General features: G+C 45.3%; 1 protein-coding gene across 9 annotated transcripts in view; it reads right to left on the reverse strand.

Moving 5' to 3' along the window:
• Positions 1-25,980, reverse strand: part of atp6v0a1b (ATPase H+ transporting V0 subunit a1b) — a 102,857-nt gene that overhangs the window by 14,871 nt on the left and 62,006 nt on the right. For 6 of the 9 annotated variants that reach the window (XM_017453785.3, XM_017453784.3, XM_053674857.1 and 3 more), the window contains 5 exons: positions 24,727-24,817; positions 24,509-24,627; positions 24,158-24,374; positions 23,669-23,776; positions 21,265-21,459 (listed from right to left, as the gene is read on the reverse strand). In XM_017453785.3, coding sequence (XP_017309274.1) covers positions 21,265-21,459; positions 23,669-23,776; positions 24,158-24,374; positions 24,509-24,627; positions 24,727-24,817 — 730 coding nt within the window. The remainder of the gene's footprint in view (positions 1-21,264; positions 21,460-23,668; positions 23,777-24,157; positions 24,375-24,508; positions 24,628-24,726; positions 24,818-25,980) is intronic. The other 3 variants (XM_017453788.3, XM_017453787.3, XM_017453790.3) reach the window with 2 other exon arrangements.

Consider the following 25,980-nt stretch of genomic DNA (forward strand, 5'->3'; position numbering starts at 1 on the left):
AAATAAACAACTGTTATCCTGCACTTGCATCCGCCTTATCTCTGCTTCGTACCTCTGTCACGATTCGTGACAGAATCTTCCGCCGAAACATGGATGCAGCAGGAGAACGGAGGAGACGCAGAACCCGGAAGTCGACGCCCACCGTCCCTGCTATGGACTCAGTCCACTTCCCACAATGGACAATTATGGAGCTTCCTGATCCATTTGACGGATTTTTCGGTGCCCCAGAGTATTTCCTGGTAGATTGTCAATTCTGTTTCTCCAGCCTGTCAGACCCTAAGCCAGAGGAGAAGCACTGGCTCCGATTCATGTGGTCCCGGTTCTTTGGACCGGCCCGTCAATGGGTGCAGCTCAAACTGGATAAGCACTGTAGGAATCTGGACAGTGTAGAACAGTTTGTGGGGGAATTCATGATGCGATTCGGGAGTCCGGAGGCGAAGGAGGAGCTAGAACAACTTCTCAGGGGGGTAAGTCTGGACGGCGAACCTGCCCTGCCGTTTACACACTACTACGGGCAATTTCATGCAGAGCTCAACTCTGAGATCCAAGTCAAGCCTCCAGTCCCTTAGATCCAAGTCAAGCCTCCAGTCCCTGAGATCCAAGTCAAGCCTCCAGTCCCTGAGATCCAAGTCAAGCCTCAAGTCAGGAAGGTCCAGGTCAAGTCTCACGTCCCTGACGCCCAAGCCAAGCCTCCAGGCTCTGACGCCCAAGCCAAGCCTCCAGGCTCTGACGCCCAAGCCAAGCCTCCAGGCTCTGACGCCCAAGCCAACCCTCCAGGCTCTGATGCCCAAGCTCTGCTAATATCTCAGTCTAAGGACCAAATACTGCTCACGCCCAAGTCTACTGACCCGGTTGCCCCAGTTCAACCCACTGACATGCACAGCCAAGTTCTGCTCACGCCCCAGTCCGCTGACACGCCCAGCCAAGCTCTGTTCATGTCCCAGTCTGCCAACACGCCCCGCCAAGCTCTGCTTACGCCCCAGTCTGCCGACACACCCAGCCAAGCTCTGCTCACGCCCCCGTCTGCTGACACGCCCAGCCAAGTTCTGCTCACGCCCCAGTCCGCCGAAACGGCCAGCCAAGCTCCGCCCATGCCCAAGGTTCACCTAGTGACCTCAGAGCCTCAGCCTCCCTGTTCAGCTGTGGACGTCGCTCAGCCTCCCTGTTCAGCTGTGGACGTCGCTCAGCCTCCCTGTTCAGCTGTGGACGTCGCTCAGCCTCCCTGTTCAGCTGTGGACGGAGACCCACGCTCCTCTCCTTGGCCGCACAGAGACCCACGCACCTCTCCCTGGCCGCACGGAGACCCACGCTCCTCTCCCTGGCCGCACGGAGACCCACGCTCCTCTCCCTGGCCTTACAGGGGACTTTGCTCTGCCTTCCAGTTCAGCTGGGGATGTCACTCCACTTTCAGGCGCAGACGAGGACGTCGCCCTGCTTTCAGGCGCCGATGAGGTCGCCGCCCTGCTTCCCTGCTCCGCCGAGTACAGCGCCCTGCTTCCCTGCTCCGCCGAGTACAGCGCCCTGTTTCCCTGCTCCGCCGAGGACGTCGATCTGCCTTCCTGCTCCGCCGAGGACGTCGATCTGCCTTCCTGCTCCGCCGAGGACGTCGCTCTGCCTTCATGCTTTGACGAGGGCGTCGCCCTGCTTCCCTGCTCCGCCAAGTACAGTGCTCTGTTTCCCTGCTCCGCCGAGGACGTCGCTCTGCCCTCATGCCCAGCCGAGGTCGTCGCTCTGCCCTCATGCCCAGCTGAGGTCGTCGCTCTGCCCCCCGGTCCAGCTGAGGTCGTCGCTCAGCCTCCCTGTCCAGCTGAGGTCGTCGCTCTGCTTCCCTACGCCGCCAAGAACACAATGCAGTTTCCTGGCTCTGCTCGGGACATTCAGCCCAGGGGGCCGGGGCCGCCAATGAAATGGGATGACTCATGTCACGATTCGTCACAGCGGACGCCTTTTTGTATTTTGATTTCCACTTTATCATCATTTAACTGAATTGTAGCTTTTGCATTTTTATAGATTTTGAACAGGATTTTTATATAATCCGGATTGATCCCTTGGTTTTGTAGGGTCTGAAGTATTGAGCAAGTTTTGACAGTGTCAAAAGCTTTTTCATAGTCGACAAAAGCTAGACAAAGTGGTAGATTAAACTCATTGTGGCGCTCAGTGACCTGTTGAAGGGCTTGTATGTGATCTAATGTACTAAAATTTTTCCTAAACCCAGCTTGTTCCTGTGGTTGTGCAAAATCTAATGATGATTCAAGTCTTTTGTTGATGATTTTTGTGAAAATTTTGTAAATTATAGATAGAAGGCTTATTGGACGGTAATTTTTCAGGTCTTTAGCATCTCCTTTTTTGTGCAGTAGTATGACATCAGCGTTTTTCCATTGGTCAGGTATTGTATATTTGTTGAGACAGGTAGTAAAAAGTTTAGCAAGTATTTTAACTATGGGTTCTCCACCTGCTTTCAACATTTCAATTGAGATTTGATCAGGTCCTGCTGCTGTTCCATTCTTAGTTGTTTTAATAGCCCAATCAACTTCTTCTGCTAGTATGTCAGGGACCATTTCAAATGGATTGGGTAAGTCGGGTAATGGGGTATCATCATTATACAGATCTGAATAGAATAGATTTTTTGGCAAATATGAGTCGTCTTTTCAGGCTGAGATATTCTTCTAGGGTTTTGGTGATTAATTGAGTATTAAACCTTTGAATGTCTGATTTGATGAATTTCCTGACTGTTTTGCACAGTTCCACATATTCGATTTTGTCAGTTATTCTGGATTGTTTCATTTCTCTTCGCAGGTTCATCATTTGTTTGGTTTTCGTCGATATCCTTGGAGTTTTATTGCATTTTGTAGGTGGAGCCGTCTCATGTGCAGCGTCTAACAGGTTTTGAGTGATGGCCTCATTCTGAGATGAAATGTCCATATCATTTAATTTTTGTAAAATTTCAAATCTATTGGATAGTTTTAGTTGAAAGTCTTTTTGTTTTATGAATAATTGTTCTGCACTGACTTTTGTTGATACTTGTTGAATTAATTTTGTTCGTTCTTTGTGGTAGTTTATTGTTAGCTTAGCACGTACTAGACGATGGTCACTCCTTGCATTGAATTGGTTGATAGGGCAGCAATCTTTAGAGATATCCTTTTTGTTTGATAAGATATAGTCGATTTCACTTTTTCCTCCATTTGGGTTTTTCCCAAGTCCATTTCATTATCGGTTTCTTTTTGAAGAATGAATTCATAATGTAGAGCTGCTCAGAAGCACAAAATTCGACTAGTCTGGTTCCTCGTTCATCTCTTGTTCCAAAACCATGTTGACCAGTAATTTTTGTCTCTCGATGATCGCCAATTCTCGCATTGAAATCTCCCATTATTATTGTGGTGCATACAAATATTTTCATAGAATCTTTCGACCGTTTCATCATCATGACTAATAGTTGGTGCATACACCTGCAGGATTTGCATTGTATATCTTTTGGTTAGCTGACCCGTGACTTTTGATATTCGATCTGACATTCCTTCAAATGACACCACATTGTTATTTAGTCTTTTGTTTACTAGGAATCCTACTTCATTTGTTCTACCTGATGTGTTGCCTTTGTAGTAAAGGATATGACCACTTTTCAGCTTCAAAATTTCTTCATCCTTGCGCCGAATTTCACCCAAGCCTATTATATCCCAATTGATGTTTTCAAGTTCAAGCATTAGTTCTTCGAGTCGGTCATTCGTTCTCATAGTTCTAATATTTAGCGTTCCTAGGTTCAGAGTCCGTAAGCAGCCTAAATGTACCCGGCGATTTTTAGCACCCTCTGCCATTGTGCTTTTCTTCCCGCTGCCGTAGGTAGGTGCTCGCTGGCCTCCGGGGAATAAGGGCCATGATTTCGTTTGTGTCAGCATACAACAGGAATGGATGTCAATTCGCCGCGCTTGTCCAATGCTTATTGGCGAATGGATCAGATTTAGTCTGGTGCTTCAGCTTTGACCTATCTGCCTTGGGTGGCCCTTCTGGGAGTATATACTCCCGACAGCATAGCTCTCAGTGTCATTAGCACACGCAAACTCTTCAGCCATCGATAAGGCACTGATCCATTGAAAAAGACATTATATATATATATATATATATATATATATATATATATATATATATATATATATATATATATATATATACACACATACATACATACATACATACATACATACATACACACACACACACACATACGAGGGGAATAGGTAGATAGAAATACATATAGATAGATAGAGAGAGGGGATGGAAACAAATATACGAGCACATACAAGATTATCTTATTTTTACTTGTCTTATCAACACAGTATTATTTTAACATATTTCAACACCGTAGAAAAAAAATTTCAGTGTTACGGATGGTCAGGAACGAGGAGTCGGGAGTGGTGGATGCAAGTGTAGATTTATTAGTGAACAGCACAAACAAAATAACAAAAACACTGAAAACAAGAACCAAAAACCTGACCTAGAGATACAAAGCTAAACACACAGCAACACACAAACACAAAACAACAAAAGCTTGACAACCAGAGAGCTTTTTCAAGAAGCGAGTTGAACAAACCAAACAAATTCAACTTGGGTCAATTAAGGTTAAAATGTTTCAGGATGCTGGTTATCAACTTTCTCAGTCAACCAAGGTTTTTACCCTAAATCAAGGTTTGCAGCATGCACATGCACATCAGTGCCAGAAAACAGCCAATATCATTCAAGATGGAAAAAAGCCGGTGAGCATGCTTCCATTTAAAGAGCAAGAAATTATGTAGAAATATGAGGAATTTAAACCTACAGTAACTGCGAAAAGCAACACTGTTGTGGCTGCCAAAGATCAGGAGCATTGCTGATTGTGTAAATGTGTAAGTTTACTTTTATAGGCTCAAAATGACAAACAGATTGAAAACTTATAACCAACATATTTCATGTAATTTAATATAAGTGTAAATTGTTTTAATTAAATATATTTTTTAAAAATCAATTTATGAAAATATTTTAGGACAGGTGTGATAATGCCACCACATAAAAATATGTAGGCTACCACTCAGAAAGGTCCAGAAAGCAATGCATACTCCTTGCGGTACAGTAAGAGCATGGCTTCTGCATGTCAAATTTTTTTATGGGTGGCTCAAGAAGCAGAACTAGATAAACTATACCATCTGCTGAAAATCTATATCTTTGATGGTCATCAGGAAAAGCTAGGGTATTGTGTCTGACCCTAAAAGTTCTTTCCCTTCAAAATGCCCATATTATTATTTGCGCTAGTTATGTTACATATGACACTGAAACTTCGAGGCACGTATCAAGCACGCAACACAATCAATTTGGATTGGGACCGCCTTGGATTCGATCCAGTTTCCGCAAGAGACTTTCGCAACTCACCCAGATCGGTTTGATGCGTTTTTTGGCTACCCTGACTATTTTCTGGTTGACTAAGAGACATATTTCTTGAGTCTAATGGACACCAAGCCCAGCAAGAGGCAATGGATAAGGTTCATGGTGTCCCAGTTTTATGGCCCAACCCGCCAGTGGGCACAGCGTCTAGCAGCCATGGGATCCCGGGGACTGGAGAAAAGTACTCAGTTTATAGAACTATTTTTGAAGGAGTTTGGTGATCCACAGCAGGCTACAACCTGGATCAAATGTTGAGGGGAGTCAATGTGGCAAACAAGGCTGACCTGCCATTCCACATCTATTATGAGGGGACTGACAGGGCAGCCTCCACAGCTCCACTTCAGGTTCCGGCCAAAGTGGGGGAGGTTCCTCCAAGATACATGACTGAGCGCTGCTGGAAAGAGACTCCGCTACAATGTCCCACATGTAAGAAACTAGGTCTTCAAGAATAATTTTTTTGCTCAAAGGAATGCTTCAAGAGCAGCCTTAGTAAGCACAGACAGGTACACAAGAAAGCCCCTGCGGAACTACAGCCCGAGGTCAATGTGGCAACCTCAGAGCTCCAGCTTGAGACCCATGAGGAGGTCTCGCATGCTGAGCTCCAGCCAGAGGTTAACGTGGTGACCTCAGAGCTCTAGCTTGAGACCCACGAGACGGTCTTGCATGCTGAGCTCCAGCCAGAGGTCAATGTGGCAACCTCAGAGCTCCAGCTTGAGACCCACGATAATATCTCACATGCTGAGCTCCAGCCAGAGGTCAACATGGTGACCTCAGAGCTCCAGCCAGAGGCCTCAACCAGTGACCTTAACCCCAGAGTTTCAGCCTGATACCCATGAGAAGGTCTCAGCTCCAGAGCTTCAGCCAGAGGTCAGTGTGGCGACCTCAGCCCCAGAGTTTCAGCCTAAGACCCATGGGGGGGGTCTCAGCTCCAGAACTCCAGCATAAGGTCAAGTTCCTGCTAGAGGTCAACGAGGTGACCTCCCAAGTCATGTTTTTGTCCCAGGTTGAAGAGACGGCCAACCCCAGCTCTGCTCACGCCAAGTTCCTGTCCCAGGTCGAAGAGATGACCTCCCTAGACCCATTACTGTCCCAGATCAAGAGTTGGCCAACCCAGGCTCTGCTCACACCAAGTTCCTGTCCCAGGTCAAAGCTGACATCATGACCAACCAGGTTCTGGTCATGCCTGAAGCTGAGGTCACGAACAACCAAGCTCTGATCACACCGGACTCTGCTGATACAGACAACCAGGTTCTGCTCACGCTTGACACCAACCAAGTGAAGCTTACGTTCAAGTCTGCAGACATGGACGACCAAGTTCCGCTCACAACAGAGTCTGCTGCCACGGACGACCAAGTTCCGCTCACGTCCGAGTCTGCTGACAGAGACACCCAAGTTCTGCTCACGACCGAGTCTGTTTACATGGACAACCAAGTTCTGCTCACGCCCGAGTCTGTTAACACAGCCAAGCAAGTTCAGCCTGCAGAGTCGATGGAGGACGACGCTCTGCCTTCCTGCTCTGCGGAAGACATAGTTCTGCTTTTCTGTTGCGCTGAGGACGTGGCTTTGCTTTCTTGCCAGGAGGCCAGAACCACCAATGGAGAGGAGTGTTTTCTGGCCCTTGGGGTCACTTTAGTGACTCCCCTTTAGTCATAGCTGCAGCCTGCAGCACACTTGGAGTGCCGGAGGGCGCGCGCTTGCAAGAACCAGTTCTTCGAATGTCGATAACTGTGACATTGTTGACTATGGACATGTGTGTTTGTTTTGTTTCTGTTTTGTCTCCTCCCTGTTTTGTCATTGGTTGTTGTTCAAGGGTGTGGCTTCATTGTTCTGCTGTCAACCTCGATAGATTTAGTTAGTTTGACATTAGATTAGTTCACTTAGACCACACTGGTGTTTTCCGCTCCCAGTTCCCAGTCATAGGTTCATGTTTCTTGTTTGTGTTTCAACCCCGTTTTCTGTGACTGCGACTTCGATTCCTGCCTAGCCCTGTATATGCCTGTTTGTCGATTGCACGACCCACTGCCTGTTTTTTACTATGCATCTGTTTCATGTTTTGGCTACGTGACAGGTAGCTTCATCTGGCCAAGCTTCTTCCACACCCTTTTGGCTGCTTTATATTTACTAATCACTGATGGCAGTGTTTGACACTCTTGAAGCTTTGAATCTTTTCCCAGAACAGTCAGGGGAAAGCCTTGGTGCCTTATGAGGCTTCATTTCCTCATCCCTAATTTGCACCCCACAGGATTCTCTACAAACGATGAAGTAACCACTACAAACACTTCAACCTGTCAGATTTATCTCACTTTGCTCACAGATGATTGGTCCAATTTGGGTTTGAGTTCTCTTACCCAGAATAAAACCTGTTACAGAGCACGTTAGCCGGGTAGTGCAAGTTACCAAGTTACCATACCAATAAAAACCAACCCAACTTGTTAGACGAAAAACAAGAGTTGATCAAACTAAATTCAAACTAACCTGGATAGCCACTGAAACTGGCTTCATGAAACCAACCGTAAATGCTGAAACACAGGGACTTATATAATGATGCTGATCAGAGTGAGAGAAGACACAGGTGTGAGTGATTAAAAACATGTGACATGCTGGGGCTGATGGGAAATTCAATTCAATTCAATTCTATTTGTATAGTGCTTTTTACAATAGACATTGTCTCAAAGCAGCTTTACAGAAATATCAACATGAAATGAACAGGAAATGTAGTTTAGTTCCCTTTGGATGCTACCATGACAGTGAAAAATGGATTTCTTTAAATTAGATATGACCTCTGTCACTCAAATATGACCACTGTCACTCTGAGTGACTCTGACCTCATAGAACTCATTATACTCTTGATGATTGTTCTCTGTTGCAGTGAGCAGAGAGAGAGAGCGAGAGAGAGCCACCAGCACTGCGTGTGGGTGTGTGAGTGTGTGTGTGTGTGTGTGTGTGTGTATTAACATCAATGGGCAAGAACTAAAGAAAGTAGACCATTTTAAGTATCTCGGCTCAGTCCTTTTGGCAGACAGTGACACCCTCCCAGATGTGCAATCTGGGGTCAATGCAGCTTGGCTGAAGTGGTGCCAGGTTGCTGGTGTCCTCTGCACTCAGAGAATGCCAAATTGTCTTAATCTACAAGAGCATTGTATGCCCAGTTGCACTATATATCCAACAAACAACAGCAGACCCTCCACGCCATGGAAATGGGCATGCTTCAATGGTCACCTGGACTAACCTGACTAGATCAAGTCATGAATAAGGGGATGCAAGGAAGGTGCTTGGAGTAGCCCCGATCACCGAGAAGATGAGAGAAGCGTGTCTCCGCTTGTATGACCATGCAGTCCACAGCAGTGAGGAATCAGCTGCCAGTAGGGCACTGTGCTTAAGCCCCAATGGACGATGACCACATGGACAACCAAAGAAGAGCTGGATGGATTGGATCAAAGAAGACATGAAACAAGTCAATGCTGGCCCTGAGGATACCCTGAACTGGAGAATGACATGCCAAGCAGCGGACCCTGCACTGTCGGACAAACGCTAGGAAAGAGAGCACGAATAAGATATTTTGCTGTCAAGTGGGCCTTGATGGATAGCAGTAATTTTATATATATATATATATATATATATATATATATATATATATATATATATATATATATATATATATATATATATATATATTTTACACACACATACAGTGTCACAAAAATGAGTACACCCCTCACATTTTTGTAAATATTTGATTATATCTTTTAATATGACAACAATGAAGAAATTAAACTTTGCTACAATGTAAAGCAGTGAGTGTACAGCTTGTATAACAGTGTACATTTGCTGTCCCCTCAAAATAACTCAACACACAGCCATTAATGTCTAAACCGCTGGCAACAAAAGTGAGTACACCCCTAAGTAAAAATGTCCAAACTGGGCCCAAAGTGTCAATATTTTGTGTGGCCACCATGATTTTCCAGCACTGCCTTAACCGTCTTGGGCATGGAGTTCACCAGAGCTTCACAGCTTGCCATGATGACATCACAGAGCTGGTGGATGTCAGAGACATCATCTTTAGAAGAGGCTTCCTTCTGGGATGACAGCCATGCAGAACAATTTGATGCAGTGTGCGGCGTATGGTCTGAGCACTGACAGGCTGACCCCCCACCCTTTCAACCTCTGCAGCAATGCTGGCAGTACTCATACATCTATTTCCAAAGACAACCTCTGGATATGACGCTGAGCACGTGCACTCAATTATTTGGTCGACCTTGGCGAGGCCTGTTCTGAGTGGAACCTGTCCTGTTAAACCGCTGTATGGTCTTGGCCACCATGCTGCAGCTCAGTGTCAGGGTCTTGGCAATCTTCTTATAGCCTAGCCCATCTTATGTATGCAACAGTTATTTTTTTCAGATCTTCACAGAGTTCTTTGCCATGAGGTACCATGTTGAACTTCCAGTGACCAGTATGAGGGAATGTGAGAGCAATGACACCAAATTTAGCACACCTGCTCCCCATTCACACCTGAGACTTTGTAACACTAACAAGTCACATGACACCGGGGAAGGAAAATGGCTAATTGGGCCCAATTTGGACATTTTCACTTAGGGGTGTATTCACTTTTGTTGCCAGCGGTTGAGACATTAATAGCTGTGTGCTGAGTTATTTTGAGGGTACAGCAAATTTACACTGATATACAAGCTGTACACTCACTACTTTACATTGTAGCAAAGAGTTATTTCTTCAGAGTTATCACATTAAAAGACAAATATTTACAAAAATGTGAGGGGTGTACTCACTTTTGTGAGATACTGTGTGTGTGTATGTGCATATATATATATATATATATATATACATACATACATACATACATACATACATACACACACACACACACACACACACTGTGGCGACAGGCTGGTGGCTTGTGCATAAAAGGGAAAGAGTGCTCCTCCCGCGACTGCTGCTATGGTGCTGAAGAGACAGCTCCGCTTCAGCACCACCAATGTTTTGGATAGCCAGAGAGCGTATGGCTGTGGGGCGTGCCCGCCGACACGCACACAGCTGGCGGCTGATGATCAGCGCGGCAACTCTCCACCATCCAGCAGCCAATGGGAGAGTATAAAAGGGCCATCCTCCGCTAGCAAAGGGAGAGAGGGCCCCCGAGGTATGCATGATAATCTGTTTTGTGTCTCTTGCAGAGAGTTCGGAGGGAAAGGAGGATTTCACCCCTGGCTGCACCCGCGGTGCTGTCTGACTGCAGAATGGGATCTCAGCAGCTTGGAAAGCCCCTAGCACGGCCCCGGCAGCCTCATGGATGACACCGGCGCCCGACCACTTCACCCCACTGCACCTCCTTTGCACCCCACACCCTCACTGAACTAAAACAAACTCTGCATGTTTACCTCAGAAACGGCCTCTTCTGTGTCTGTGCTCAGCCCACTGCTGTCTAGGCTCGCTACACTGGTGGAGGATGTGGGTATGAGCACAGACCCACCCATTTAAAAAAAAAAAAAAAAAAAAACCACAACAGCCACATCTGGGGGGGGGGACGACTGGATCCCATGCTGCAGCACCTAATGGAGACCAGACTCCAGCAGCAGGTCATGATGCAGCAGCTCGTCCAAAGCCTGCAGGTCGCAACCCGGGAGCTTCTGGCCCAGAGAACAATGACCCCTGCGGCCGCCACACCTCTCCCTGACACCGGCCAAGAAGCCCGGCACCTTCTTCCCCACCTGACCACGGAGGACGACATCGAGGCCTACCTAGAGGCCTTAGAACGGATCACCCACCAAGAGGACTGGGGCACCGAAGAGTGGCCACCCATCCTCGGTCCGCTGCTCTCTGGAGAAGCGCTCAGTGTACTATGCCCTCTCTCCAGAGGGAGCAGCAGACTATGGGGAAGTAGAGAGGGAGATCCCCACCAGACAGCAGTGGAGTTCCACCAATGGAGCTACAGGCCTGGAGCCAAGCCACGTGGACAGATGGACACCCTCCTGTGCATCACCAAGAGGTGGCTTTAACCAGACCAGTACAGCGCCACCAAGGCGGCAGAGAAGGTGGCCATGGATCAGTTCCTAAGAACTCCACCCACAGAACGCCAGGCCATGGGGATGCAGGCTCCCGGAATGCCCAAGGAGCTGATAACCGCCCTGGAACTCACCTTGACCACCCTGGAGCTCAGCAGGAATGGACAGCAAACCCCTAGACTGCCTAGAAGGGTCCTGCCATGCCGGCCGAAATGCCAGCAGAGCCGGAACGGGGGACGCCAAAGAAGGCCCAGAAACCATGGCCGGCAGGGTGTGCCCTCCACACGCTGGACCCACCAAAAGCGCCCCCAGGAAGCACGAGTGTGGCAGGCCTACATGGCTCGAGGCAAAGAGGACACCATGGCAGAAGGTGACACACACCCTAACCCAATGTCGTCTGTCTTCCAACAGGTGAACCGGCAGGGGAACTTCGGGTGGGAGCAGAAGGAGGACGACCGCCTGAAGAACTGCCGGGCCCAGGTGCATCAGATCGAAGGAGTGGACCAGAGGCTCCCCACCACCTACTTTCTAGTCAGGGGAGGCCTGCTTTACCACCAGACCAGCCACAGAGGGGAATCGTGGATCTCTTGGTAGTCCCCAAGACAAGGACCCAAACCCTGATGCACCTGGCCCATGCCCATCTGCTCGGAGCCCACCTGGGGGTACGAACCACCCTGGAAAAACTGAAGGACCCCTTCTGGCCAGGGATGGATGCAGAGGTCCGGACCTTCTGCCAACAATGCCCCCAGTACCAACGTACGGCCCCAAGGAAACCCCACCAGTGCCCCTTATCCCACTTCCCAACATAGGCATCCCCTTTGAGAGGATCGACATGGACCTTGTCGGGTTGCTCCCAAAATCTACCCGGGGTCATGAATACATACTGGTCATCATGGACTACACCACCAGGTACCCCGAGGTGGTGCCACTATGTAAAGTCACCCTCTGGTTTTGGATAGCCAGAGAGCATGTGGCTGCAGTGCGGAGCCGCGGACACCCCCAGCCCACATAGAAGAAACAGGTACGTGCCTTCTTGGGTTTGGCTAGGTATTACCACTTGTGCCTAATTTCTTCTCTGCAGCCTCCCCCCTCTCAGATCTCATGAAGAAGGGCCAGCCGGACCGGGTGAAATGGTCTGCAGAGGCGGAGCAGGTGTTCCGAGCCCTGAAGGAGGCTCTCACCAGCGCCCAAGTACTGCGTAACCTGGACTTCACCCTTCCGTTCATGGTACACACCGATGCATCCGAGACCGGGCTGAGCGCTGTCCTCTCGCAGACCTTCAGTGGAGAAGAACACCCGGTCCTCTACATCAGCAGGAAGCTGTCCCCAGCTGAGAGGAGATATGCTGCTGGTGAGAGAGAGGCCCTGGCCATCGAGGAGCTGCACTACTACCTTGCTGGTCGGCACTTCATTCTGGTGACGGACCACGCTCCGCTGCAGTCGATGGCCAAGGCCAAAGACACTAATGCCAGGGTAACGCGATGGTTCCTTTCAATGCAAGGCATCTCTTTCCAGCTCCAACACCGAGCAGGAGCCCAACATGGGAATGCAGATGGCCTCTCACGATGTGATGCACTGTGGGCCCAAACACAGTGGCACTAGGCTCAGAGCTGAGGGGGGGTACTGTGGCAACAGGCCGACGGCTGGCGCACAAAAAGGAAAGAGCGCTCCTCCTGTGACTGCCGCTATGGTGCTGAAGAGACAGCTACACTTCAGCACCACCAATGTTTTGGATAGCCAGAGAGCATGTGGCTGCAGTGCAGAGCCGCGGACACGCACACGGCTGGCAGATGATGATCAGCGCGGCAAGTCTCCACCATCCAGCAGCCGACGGGAGAGTATAAAAGTGCCATCCTCCTCTAGCAAAGGGAGATTATAAAGGGAATATATTGAAAATATATTTCCAATGAGGCTATTCACATGAAATTTTCACCAAACATCAGTATTAACTCAAGAAATCTGGAAATATAAAGAATTCACAACATTAAAGTCCATAAATAAAGTTCTGTGTAATAAAGTGGAATGACACAGGAAAAAACTTTGAACATTCTAAGAAAAAGCAGTTCTCCAAGGCAAGGTAAGAAACCAGCTGAAATCTGTAAATATTTATAGCCCCTATGTGTATACCCCACTAGCTGGGTTAGTAAACTGATGGTCTGTAAAAAGGGGTTTCGTTACCAAGGTGTCACACAAGAAACATTTCAGGATGGGTAAAAGCCACCCAAGACCCTTCAGAACCTTATTGTTCCATCAAAACATATTGATGGAATCGGATACAGACATATTTCAAAACTTCTGAGTCTTCCAGTAAGCACCACTGGGGCCATTATCCGCAAGTGGAAGCAACATCACTCCGTCATAAACCAGCCACACACAGGAGCTCCTCGCAAGATTTCTGACCGGGGAGTCAGAAGAATAGTCAGAAGAGTAGCCCAAGAGCCAAGCATCACTTCAAAAGAGCTCCAGAAACACTTGGGGGCAGCAGGTACCACTGTCACAGAGAAAACAATAGGCAATGCACTCCACTGCTCACGCTCACCCCTCAAGACTCAATTACTAAAGTAAAGACATGTCGAAGCTCATTTAAAGTTTGCTACAACTTATTTGGACAAGCCTATAAAATACTGGGAGAGTGTAGCCTGGTCAGATGATGTTTAGAAGAATGGGCCAAAATCACACCTAAATACTGCGGATGATTAATTTCTTCATACCGGAAGCATCTTGAAGCTGTCATTACATACGAAGGCTTCTCCAATAAGTATTAACCAAGTATCCTGTGCCATTCCACTTTATTACACATAACTTTGTTTATGGACTTTAATGTTGTGAATTCTTTATATTTCCAGATTTCTTGAGTTAATACTGATGTCTGGTGAAAATTTCATGTAAACAGCCTCATTGGAAATATATTTACTGAAAAAATGTTGACGCGTCCATACTTATTTCCCCCACTGTATATTAATCAAAGGACAAACTGATGTAACCCCAGTCTTTTATATGAAATGACTTTTTATTTCAGTGTCATTAGACTTCTTATTCATGACTGAGACTTGGCTCATCCCTGCTCTAGGAGAACTCTGTCCCCCGGATTGTGCTTTTTTCAGCACTCCAAGGACCTTTGGACTTGGTGGCGGCATTGACAAAATTTTCAGTAATAAATTCAAATGCAGGATCCTGTCCATAGACACGTCCTCAAGCTTTAAGGCACAATTGTTAAAGATTGAGATTTTGGGTCCTGTTGTTTGTGCTCTGGTATACAGGCCCCCCAAAAAGGACTTTATCTATCAATTTTCTCACTTCCTCTCGGATTTAGTGTCTCGCTATCATAGATTGCTGATTCTTTGGTGCTTTAACATCAATCTCTGTTGTCCAACTAAATGTTTGTTAAAATATTTTTATGTCTTCTGAAATCCCTGAATCTTGTGCAATTTGTCTGGTCCTACTCATAATTTAGGACCATACTCTTATCTTATAATGTACTCTGGTTTTGCTGTAACTAATCTTGAGGTTGGAGGCGACCCTCCCAGTGGAATGAGCCGTTATGCCCGGAGGCGTAGCGAGACCGCGCGCCTCATAAGCGATAGAGATTGCTTCCACTATCCAATTAGAGATGCGCTGCTTTAACACAGCATCACCTCTACTGTCGCCGTCAAGCAGACCAGCAGCTGCTCCAACTTACGCCACTGGCTGAAGCTGTGGACCTAAGTACAGAGAGCCTTTATTGGACACAGCAGGTGCATTCTCTCTTGTTCTGGTGTGAGGAACAGAGGAGGACAGAAAGCCTGCAACACCACAGGCTGGGCAGCAGATGTAGGCACCTTTGGAATCCGGCCTTGGATACAGGAAGGCCTTGGCTAATCCGGTGTAAAAAGTCAAGGCAGGAAGGGGCAACTGAGAGAGCTTGTAGATCTCTTACTCGCTTGAGAGGTGTCAGGGCCAGCAGAAGAGCTACCATTAGAGTCAGAGGCTTCTCAGAGGCTGACTCTAACGGCTCAAATGGGGCACCTGACAGACCTTCCAGGACCACAGACGCTCCCAGGAAGGTATGCACGGCCTGCAGATGGGCCTCAGCCACCTGACATCACGCATAAACCTTGAAGTGAGAGGATGTTGCCCCACAGAGGCTCCAACAACAGGTGCGTGGCTGGCCAAAATGGCAGCCACGTAAACCCTGATTGTAGAAGGAGTCCACAATGCTGAGAAATGTCCTTGTAAGAACTCCAGGACTGTAGCTATTGCGCAGTTCACTGGGTCTACAGTGGATCCCTGCAGATGGGAATCTCCCAAGGTGTGCCATCTAGAAGGGATATTATCTCTGAGAACCATATTCGAGCTGGCCAATAAGGTGCTACTAGCAGCAGACGTAGACTGTCTTGGCGAACTCTCGCTAGAACTTGTGGGAGCAGAGCGATAGGGGGAAAAAACGTACAAATGTGACCTCAGCCACATGAGGAGTGAGGACAAACCACAGCAGGCAGTGTGTTGTCTCCTCAGAGGCGAACACATGCAGTCCCGCTTGGCCAAACCTCCGCCATATGGACTCCACCACTTGTGGATGGAGCCTTCAATTCCTGGGCCTCAGCCCCTGCCTAAACCAGATGTCTGCCCCCATTCCAGTTGCCCAGAATGTACATTAAATTCACTGACAAAACGTTCCCTCTGCCCAGAGAAGAATTAGTTGTGCCTGCCTGAACAGGGGGCGTGGACATAATCCTCCCTGGTGGTCAATATAAGAGACCACCGCTGTGTTGTCTGTAAACACATGGTGACCTCTCAATTGAGGAAGAAGGAATTTAAATTTCAAGAAATATGGCCCTTTTCTAGGCAATTTATATGTCGCTCCAGATGAGGGCCACTCCAGAGACAGCAGTCTAAGACTGTGCTCCAGCCTGTGAGGGAGGTGTCTGTCATTACCGTCTTGCGCTAAGGAGACACCCCTAGAGTCTTACCCAAGGCTAGAAACAGGGGGCACTCAAATTCTCAGAGCATGTAGGCATCGCCGCGTGTCACTGATTACTTTCAGAGGTTTCATCCTTTTCACGAAACCCCCAACTTCTCAGCCACCACTGAAATGGTCTCACGTGCAATAGGCCCAATGGTATGACGTCGGCTGCTGCCCCCATAAGCTCCAATAGTCTCCCATAGAGACTGGATGGGATGCCAAGATCCAGCTTTATCTTGCTCAATGTTGATAGGATTGACCCGATGCATGTTGGGGATAGAAATGCCCTCATCGTAGTAGAATCCTTATAACCCCTAGAAAAGTTGTCCACTGGACTGGAGAAAGCATACTTTTCTGAGGTTCAACCTGAGCCCCAAGCTCTTCATGTGGGCGAGAACAACATATCGACGTTGAACCGCCAGTTCCCTGGATCGTGCTAGAATTAACCAGTCGTCCAAGTAGTTTAGTACATGGATGCCCTGGAGTCACAATGGAGCCGGAATGACACCCATGCACTTTGTGAAGGTGCGAGGGAAGAAAGCTAACGATATTTCTATGTGGAAAAATGCAACTTTTAGATCTATCATCACAAACCAGTCCTCAAACTGAATCTGTGGAACTATAAGTTTGGGCGTCGGCATCTTGAACCTGTATGTCCAAAGAGTACAGTTCAGATGACGCAGATCTAAATTTGTCCACGTACTCCTCTATTTTTTGCGGACCAGGAAATAACGGCTGTAAACTTCTCCCTCTCTCAGGGAATGGGGTACATGTTCTACGGCCCCTTTGTCCAAGAGGGATCTTACTTCCTCTGCTAACATTGGGCTCTGGACTGTGTTGACTACTGTGGTGAGCACACCTCTGAACCTGGGGGGGTCGCTCTCTAAATTGGACCCGGTAACCCTTTTCTATGGTAGACAGAACCCATGGAGACACATTTGGCAGTAGTTTCCACACTGCCAGACGGTCTTTTAGTGACGTTAACTATTCCACATTCTATGGGAGGGAAAGCATCAGATTTTCGTTACCCTGTGACATCTCGCTGACCAGAGAACACTGAAAACTTGGGGACCGCCTTGGCTAGGGGAGGCCCTACAGTAGCACTTCGGGCTAACTGCCCTAACAACCTCATGTCCCCTGATATGTCCCTCCACGGCCCCTCAGGACCGCTCCTCTTTGTCTGCTTGGCCTTTATGACCATTCTCAGATCAGGCCTAGTAGCAGGCCGCGACTGTGGCCACCCGGTTCCCCTGGCCGTCTGCGGGGGTTGGCGAGCTGCCATACTCACCTTCTGTGTCTCCCTCGCACTAGTGCTGGCCCGGGCTCCACTCGTGGATGCCCGGATGAACTCGACACTACAGGGAAGGAACTGGCTGAATGCCGCCATATGTCAAGCTCACTCAGCAGGTCTGCTTGGTAGGCCTGCAACACTGTCATTGTCTACAGTGACCCACAAGCAAGACTTCTACTGCATAGGCCTTGCCCACCAATGCCACGGTGGCCTTACACAGTGACTTGGATGGCAAAGCCGGCCCCCCTAAATTACCTGCCGTCGATGGAGAGAGGTAGCTCGCAAGTGCCTCCTCCACCTTCAGCATAGCTAAATAGCCATGCCGTTCATTCCCCACAATGGATGAATAATTCTACATTGTGGGTTATAATAAATACGACTTATGCATGGTTGTCTCCCAGAAGCCTGATATTTTGTCATGCACATACTTTCAATGGGGAGAAAAAACCTCATCCAGCCTTAGTAATCACTTAAAGCAGCTCTTTATATCCTGCTCTCAGTTTTTAGCACATCCTTCTGGCTCCTCTGAGTCAGAGAGGAATTATTACTATTATTTTTGTGTGTGTGTGTTTTTATTTGGCTTTCCATAGCAGAAGGAGGAATCATGATGCAAGCTCTAAAATCCAGCGGAGAGCCGGACCCGGAAGACAGTGCAAGAGGCAGAGCAGCACATGTCTCCAGCTCCTCTTCCGGATCCATAAGAGATCCCCCGGACCTGAGACGGCTAGCTGCCTCGGCAGTGGCCGGCCCAGATCCGCGAGCCTCTGAAACCCCTCGCTTCAGCTTCCGAGAAGAGAGCGAGTCATGAGCAATGCGCGACCAGGGCTCTCGAGGGCTGCCGTCGCATACTCCACATTTAGACACTTCACACAGAAAGTGTGCACTACTCCCCGTGATGAAACAGGAGCAAGGCATAACATGCTTCCTGAATTCTCTCGCTCCTATTTTTCTCTCTCGCGCATTCCTTTTTTTCTTCTCTTTTTTTAAAGGGATAGAAAAGTCCAGAGATTTTGAAAAAAGATAGAGAGGAAATAAGGCATCTTTTTGTTTCTTTAAACAAACAACTGACATGCAGTCTCGCTGAAGATAATAAGGCTGACAGCGTGGTTCACAGGTGCCATATATATCACGTGACGCGCTTAATTGCCACGTCACCTGATCACGGCAGGCCTATAAATAGGCATGATTTTACACAAGCTTCAGATGCCTGTCGTGCGTGAGGGCACTCCCCCACAGTGTTATGCTAAACAGAAAAGTGGAGTTCCCTTTGAAAGGGAACACAATCACACCTTTCTCTGACGAATTTCTTTTACAAGTGTAGTATACTACAAGCCTATAAAACTTTATAAAACGCAGGTGGGTGACATGCCTGGAAATGGCACCTGAGATTTGTAGGCTAGTGTTTGCCTGTTTAACACTTCTTTTTTTTTCCATAAAGCCAACATATGGCTTCATCCAAATTTATTGGTTCACTGCTCCCATTAGGCACAAATCCAAAATGTTCCCAGATCACCAATATAACATTTGGTTTCCCAACAAGATCCATCACAGTGGCAGAACCTGAAGTGAAATTGCAGACTTCACCTAAATGGATTTTGCCATGCTCAAACAAACCAAACTAACAGACAATAGCATATAAGGCATTTGATTATGATTACGTAATTTGTATATTAACATAAAATCTCCTGCTATATGGTAGGCTATTACTACCAATTAATATTTCAACTGTTATTATTATTACACTTATAATATACAAAACGTTGTACTTGTCTTAGTGCCCACTCAAGCAGAAACATTAACATGGCATGTTATGTGAAACTACCGCAGGTCATGGCCACCATCACAGCCCTACTTGGAAGGAAACTTGCAAACAGAAAACTCCACTAGTTATGAAGGAAAATGCCCTGATCCAGAATAACAGGAAGTTTAATTTTTCTTCTCAAAATTATAGTTCCCTAATTGTCCTATAAAACTCCTCACTCTGTTGTTGCAGTCTTATAACTAACTCTGCAGATAATAATATAACAATATCAGATCAATGATTAGCTTGTTCAACTATACACCAATATCAAATCTCCGCTTTATCTCTAAGATCTTAGAAAAGGTTGTAGCAAAGCAGCTGCTCATACCTACATTGGAATAACATTCATGAATTCTCTCAGACAGGATTTAGGCCACATCATAGCACAGAAACAGCACTGGTTAAAGTGCTAAATGACCTACTACAGGCCTCTGATCATTGCTGTGTCTCCTTGCATGTCTTGCTTGACCTTAATGCAGCTTTTGATACCACTGATCATACTATTCTCATTGATAGACTAGAAAATGTTATTTCTTATTTGACTGATTGTTATCAGTTTGTAGATATAAATGATGACTCCTCGCATGCTGAAATAACATTTGGTGTTGCAAAAGGCTCTGCTTTAGGCCCACATCTCTGGTTTTTTTTTTACCTCTTGGTAAAATTATTCGTAAACATGGTATTAGCTTCCATTGTTGTGCTGATGACACACGGTTGTATGTTTCAGCAAAGCCAGATTACAGACATCAGCTTATTAAAGTTGATGAATGTATAAAGGACATTAGAGACTGGATACTTATTAACTTCCTTTTACTTAATTCTGAGAAGACATAAGTACTTGGACTAAGACCACTAGCTAGAAGTAAGCTTTCTGACTACACAGTAACTCTGGATGGCCTTTCTGTTTCATCATGTGCAGCAGTAAAAGACCTTGGTGAGATTATGGACTCCAGTCTTTCATTTGAAGTTCATGTAGATAATATTACTAAAATAGCCTTCTTTCATCTCAGAAATATTGTTAAGATAAGAAATATAATGTCACTACACGATGCAGAAAATCTATGCTTCTGTTACCTCTAGGTTAGATTATAGTAATGCCTTACTGTCTTGTTGGTACCTCAAATAGTGAAGGCTACAGCAGGGGGCAGTTAGAACGTGCCGTGCCCCTATAAGACCTAATTCAAATTTATTTTCTATGCACACCATCACCATGTTTGACAATAAATGGGAGATTCATACAAGAATTCCCTCTGTAAAATATTATATTTTTGCTTGATGGTATTCTTAGTTTATAACCTAGTAAACTAGCATAAGAATGTGTTTTTGATAGATACTACAAAGCACTTTTCACAAAATCACTCTGAATAAGAGTGTATGCTAAACTGTAAATATGGTGGTGGATAATTGACTATCATTGTATTGGGGTTATTTTGCAATTATTGGTCCAAAGGCCCTTGTTAAGATTGAGGACATCAGGAATTCTTGGAAGGCTAAGTACCAGGATATTTTAAACCTAGTTGTGTCTGCCAGGAGGTTAAGACTTGTTGAAAAGCTGTTGTCTCATGTGAAAAGGACAAACCACTAATCTAAGAATATCACTGAGGTTGAAATGCTCTGTATTATGGAGTGGTCCAAGATATTTTGCATATTTTCCTTAATTGTACTAAAAATTCTGGAGCGATCTGTAGAGCTTCCAAAAATATCACTAAATACTGCCTCTAATATGGCAATTTTATCTCTACAGTTGCTTATGGTACACCAGTTCAGTCATTATTACGACTCAGCAGCAGCCACAAGTTTCACCCACCTCATCTGCGTCATCAGAATGCTGGGATAGCTGGTCGTGCTCAATGATCTCAGCTTCATCCTCAGTGGGTCCATTCCCGACCCGGACTCCCCCAAACTTCTGTGTGCCCTGTTGAGTGAGTCCGGTGGATGAGCTGGTGCCTGCTTGCTCTAAAGTTTCTACTTTCTGAGCAGGGCTTGCCTCCCTCATCTGGGACTAAATACAAAACCCAACAAAGTCTGAATGGCTCACAGCATGCCACATGCTCTTTGTGGTGTGTGTGAATCGGTGTGCCTGTGTATAGGATAGCTAACCCTCCCATAGTACTGAGTATTTTATATGATCAGTTCACTTCTGGGGGAGTTCTGTGGGGTTCTTTTTTCCTTTCTTTTTATCTTTTTCTGGGGGGTTTTGGTTTGTTTTTTTTTTTTTTGTTTTTGCTGTGAAAAAGTATTTGATGATTTGCGCTATGTTTGTCTATTGTTGTACATTTGACCTCATAGCTTCAGATCATGGACTGATGACTGGTTATTCTCTCTCAGGATTTTCTGTTAGTGTCAGAGATTTCCCTTTCACCGAGTGGCAGAGGGAGCAGCATGCTCAGCAGCCCGAAGCACGGCAGTGTGCACTTCCGGGATTTTGACATTTACTTTGTTTACTGTTTCACGTGTGTTTGTTTTGGTTTCTGTCTTTTATCCACCCCTGTAATGTCATTGGATGTTTCCTAATGTGTCTCAGCTGTTCTGTGTTATCTCCTTTGATTACATTTAGTATTTTAACACCTCATGTGTCTTTGTTCAGGGCGAAGTTTTGTATCAGAGTTTGCTGCCCAAAATGTACCGATCCTTTGTTCTTTGTTGTTCCATGGTTTTTGATCCTGCTCTTGCCTCTGTGTTTTGTGATTCTTGTCTATGCCTAGTTTTGCCTGTTTGGTCATCACCTGACCCTGTGCTTGTTTTTGACTACATTTTTGCTACTTTGTATTTGTCTGCCTGCCTCTTAATAAATCTCTTAACTGCACCGTCTCCACCCTGTTAACGTGACCGGTAGAGAACAGAATTCATGGTTCCGTCAGCAACATCAGCATACTACCACCACCATGTTGAAATGATGTTCTTAATGTTGAATGTGGTCTTAGCTTTAAGCCAGATGTAAGAGGAACCATGTCTTCCAAAAAGTTCTACTTTCAAATAATCAGTCCACAGAACATTATCCCAGAAGTCTTGGGGGTCATCAAGGTGTTTTTTGGCAAATGTGAAATGAGCCATTATGTTCCACTTGGTTAGCAATGGTTTTGCCTTGGACTCTCCTATGGATATTATTTCTCCCAGTCTCTTTCTAATTGTGGAATCATGAACAATGACCATATCTGCGGTAAATGAGGCCTGCAGGTGCTTAGATGTTTGTTGGGGTTCTCTGTGTGAGTTCCTGGATGAGTCACCAGTGCTCTCTGTGTAATTTTGGTAGGCCATCCACATCTCCAAAGATTCACCACTGTTTCAAGTTTTCTCCATTGGGAGATAACAGCTATCACTGTGCTTTGCTGGAGTCCCAGAGAATTAGAAATGGCTTTGTACCCTTTTTCAGACTAATATATTTCAATAACTTTCTTTCTTATCTCTTCTGGTACTTCTTTTGATCACAGTTGTTTGTTTAGACCTTTCAGCCTACCTCACATTGCTGGAAAGGTTCTATTTAAGTGATGATTCAACAGGGATGTTAGTAATCAAGCCTCGCAGTTTCTAGTCTAACTAAACCCAACTATTAATTAAATTTGGTTAATTGGTTGATTAAGTAACTAAAGGAGGAATTACTTTTTCCACAGGGCATGTTGGTTTTGGATAACCTTTTTCCATCAATGAATGAAATGATCATTTAAAAATGGTATTTTGTTTAATAATAATAATTTAATAATTTAAGTGCCAGAAATGGCATGCAAGGAAGCCAAAGTGCAGCAGGCAAGTGGGCATCTGTGCTAGGCTAAAGGCTAACCCTTTTTATAAAAAAAAAACAAAACAAAAAAAAAAAAAACAAGAAGGTAATCAAATTTTCTTGTCTTATATTGTCTTATTTGTGTAGATTTTGCAATAGATCTGACAAAAATATAGAAGATATCAGGATACTTTTTCCATAATACTTTTTCCACAACACTGTATTGTAATTATTTTACCTTCACATGGACTTTAGAGAATAACTGTTACAGAAATTTTGAAAAAAATAATTACACACTAAGTTGTGGATTTCTATAGTCCTACAATTGCACACTTTATAGGAATATAGTATTAGTGAAATTTGAATATTCTGTCTTATCCAAGATACTAACAAAGCCAGGCATTCAGTTATCTAAATTGATTTGTTCATTGCAGCAACACTGAGTTTAATACCAGCACAAGGTCTGAAAGGTAATCGGAAGATGTGAACATACCAAGTGCTTTTTCCACAGATGCTGACGACGTAGAACCATGGTCTTCACCACCAACATACAGGGAACACAGCTCATAGCAATAACCACCAACAGACACTGGATACTCATCTAAAGAAAATTACATGTAATATATTGGCAGATATGCAAGATCATATGTACACAAGATATGTACCATAGGGATAAATAAGAACTTATTAGTGAAACATTTGTCTTTAACACATATTCCCATTGCAATGCTCCTGACAAAAATGGCCTTGTACTCTTAAGTATACATCTAGGCATTGAGATTACCAACAGGAATAGTGATAGCATGATAACCCAGTAGTTGCTACACTGTGACATGGAAGCCATGAATGGGTACAATCAATACATTAAATATGTAAGAAATATTTTGTGGACAAATGGTAACTAAGCCATTTAGGGAGATTTCGAGTGAATACATGTGTGGAGGAATCAGGTATATGAAATGCATGTGAAAATATTTTTCACCTGTCCTCTGTACAGAGCTTTATTAGTCGGATCGTTGTAGTTAAACAGACACATGTTGATAAAGGCAATAAGGAGGCTTGGAGCATCTTTAGAAGTGGTTCCATCATAAGCTGTCCACTTATAGAAGATCAGCAAGATCAGATACCCAAACAGGCAGCTCATGAACACAACTTCAGGGATAAATCCTAGGAAGATGTTCAGAGGCTTCTTAAAGTACCTGGAAACACACAGGGCAACATTCAAACATACATTATAATCAATGTAATAAAATGGTAGTATAATATATTGATACATAATGCAATTCTTATAATCTCTATCTCTCTCTCTCTCTCACACACACACTATACTCACAGATGATTGATGAGAGAAAGAGTGACTCCAAATAACATGTGAATCACCCCTAGAATGACTGACATCTTCATTTTAAATGAGTTCAGGAAGGTTAACTTGTTTGTGGCAATGTTCCAGATCTAGCAGTGAAGACCAACAGAAAGAATTAGATTGATGCGCAACCCTTCACTCTATGTTTAGTGGTAAAATAATGTTTTTATTGTATTTGTGTGGCTTACTGGGTCAATACCCAGGGGATATGGCCCACCAAATACTCCTGGTACAACTGGGTCAAGTTGCAATACTGGATTTCCATCAAGTGTCTCAAATCTACACACAGAAAAGTGACGATTACACATGAATTCTTTGGAAAATAAAATGGTCTACATGACAGGTTTTAGCCACTCTTACCTTTTTAATTAAAGTAAAGGTAGCAAATTAATTTCTTCACCAAACTATGGCTTGTCTCCACTATATGGTAAAGGTTTGTGGACACCTGACCATCACACTTGTATATGCTTTTTTAACATCTCATTCCAGATTTAGTCCCCCCCTTTGCTATTATAATAACCTCCACTCATCTGGTAAAGCTTTCCACTAGATTTGGAACATGCCTGTGGGGATTTGTGCCCATTCAGCTATTTTTTTAACCAATATGGCAACACAGTAGCACACAACCTCAGGCTGCTACGCAAACCAGGCCGCAGGGTTAGAGAGCGCTGGAAATGGTGTGTGAGAGAATGGAATTGTGGCAAATGAGTGGGCATCTGTGCTGGGCTAAAGGCTAACCCTAGCCTCCCGGTTCTACCTTCTATTCTCCTCTACAATGTTACTTCCCTCAACAACACACTGGAATTTCTAGGACTATAGGTACCTACCCAGTGTGAACTCAGGGATTGTTGTGTTTTTATTCTTAAGGAAACATTGCTCAATGACAGCATTCCAGATGCAGTCTTTCAGCTAGCCAGGCTAAGCACACACTGCACCAACAGGATAGCAGCACTGTCTAGTAAGACTCACGGTAGTGGTATGTGTGTTTACACAAACAACAAAAGGTGCATGAATGCTGTAGCTGTCTTAAGCTACTGTTTGTTGCTGGTGGAGTTTATGACTGTAAAGTGCTGGCCATAATACCTGTGGTGGTGGCACTAATGCAAGGGAAGCGCTAAAGCACTAAACTCTATGGGACTATCAGTAACCTACAGATAGTGCACCCCAACAGATTTTTCATTTTCGCTGGGGACTTTAATCAAACCTGAAATCAGTACTGCCAAAATTCAACAAGCATGTTGGTTTTTCAACCTGTGGAACAAACACTCTAAACCTTGTTTCACCAATATTCAAAGTGCATACAAGGCTGTACCTCACCCTACCTTGCCTGCTTGGACCATATATCTGTTATGATAATCTCAGCATACAGACCACTTCTGAAACAAGCCAAACTAGTTCTGAAACAAGTGAGAACCTGATCTGAGGGAGCCATCTCTGCACTT

This window comes from Ictalurus punctatus, chromosome 23 (genome assembly GCF_001660625.3).
Source record: "Ictalurus punctatus breed USDA103 chromosome 23, Coco_2.0, whole genome shotgun sequence".
Classification (NCBI taxonomy): Eukaryota; Metazoa; Chordata; class Actinopteri; order Siluriformes; family Ictaluridae; genus Ictalurus; species Ictalurus punctatus.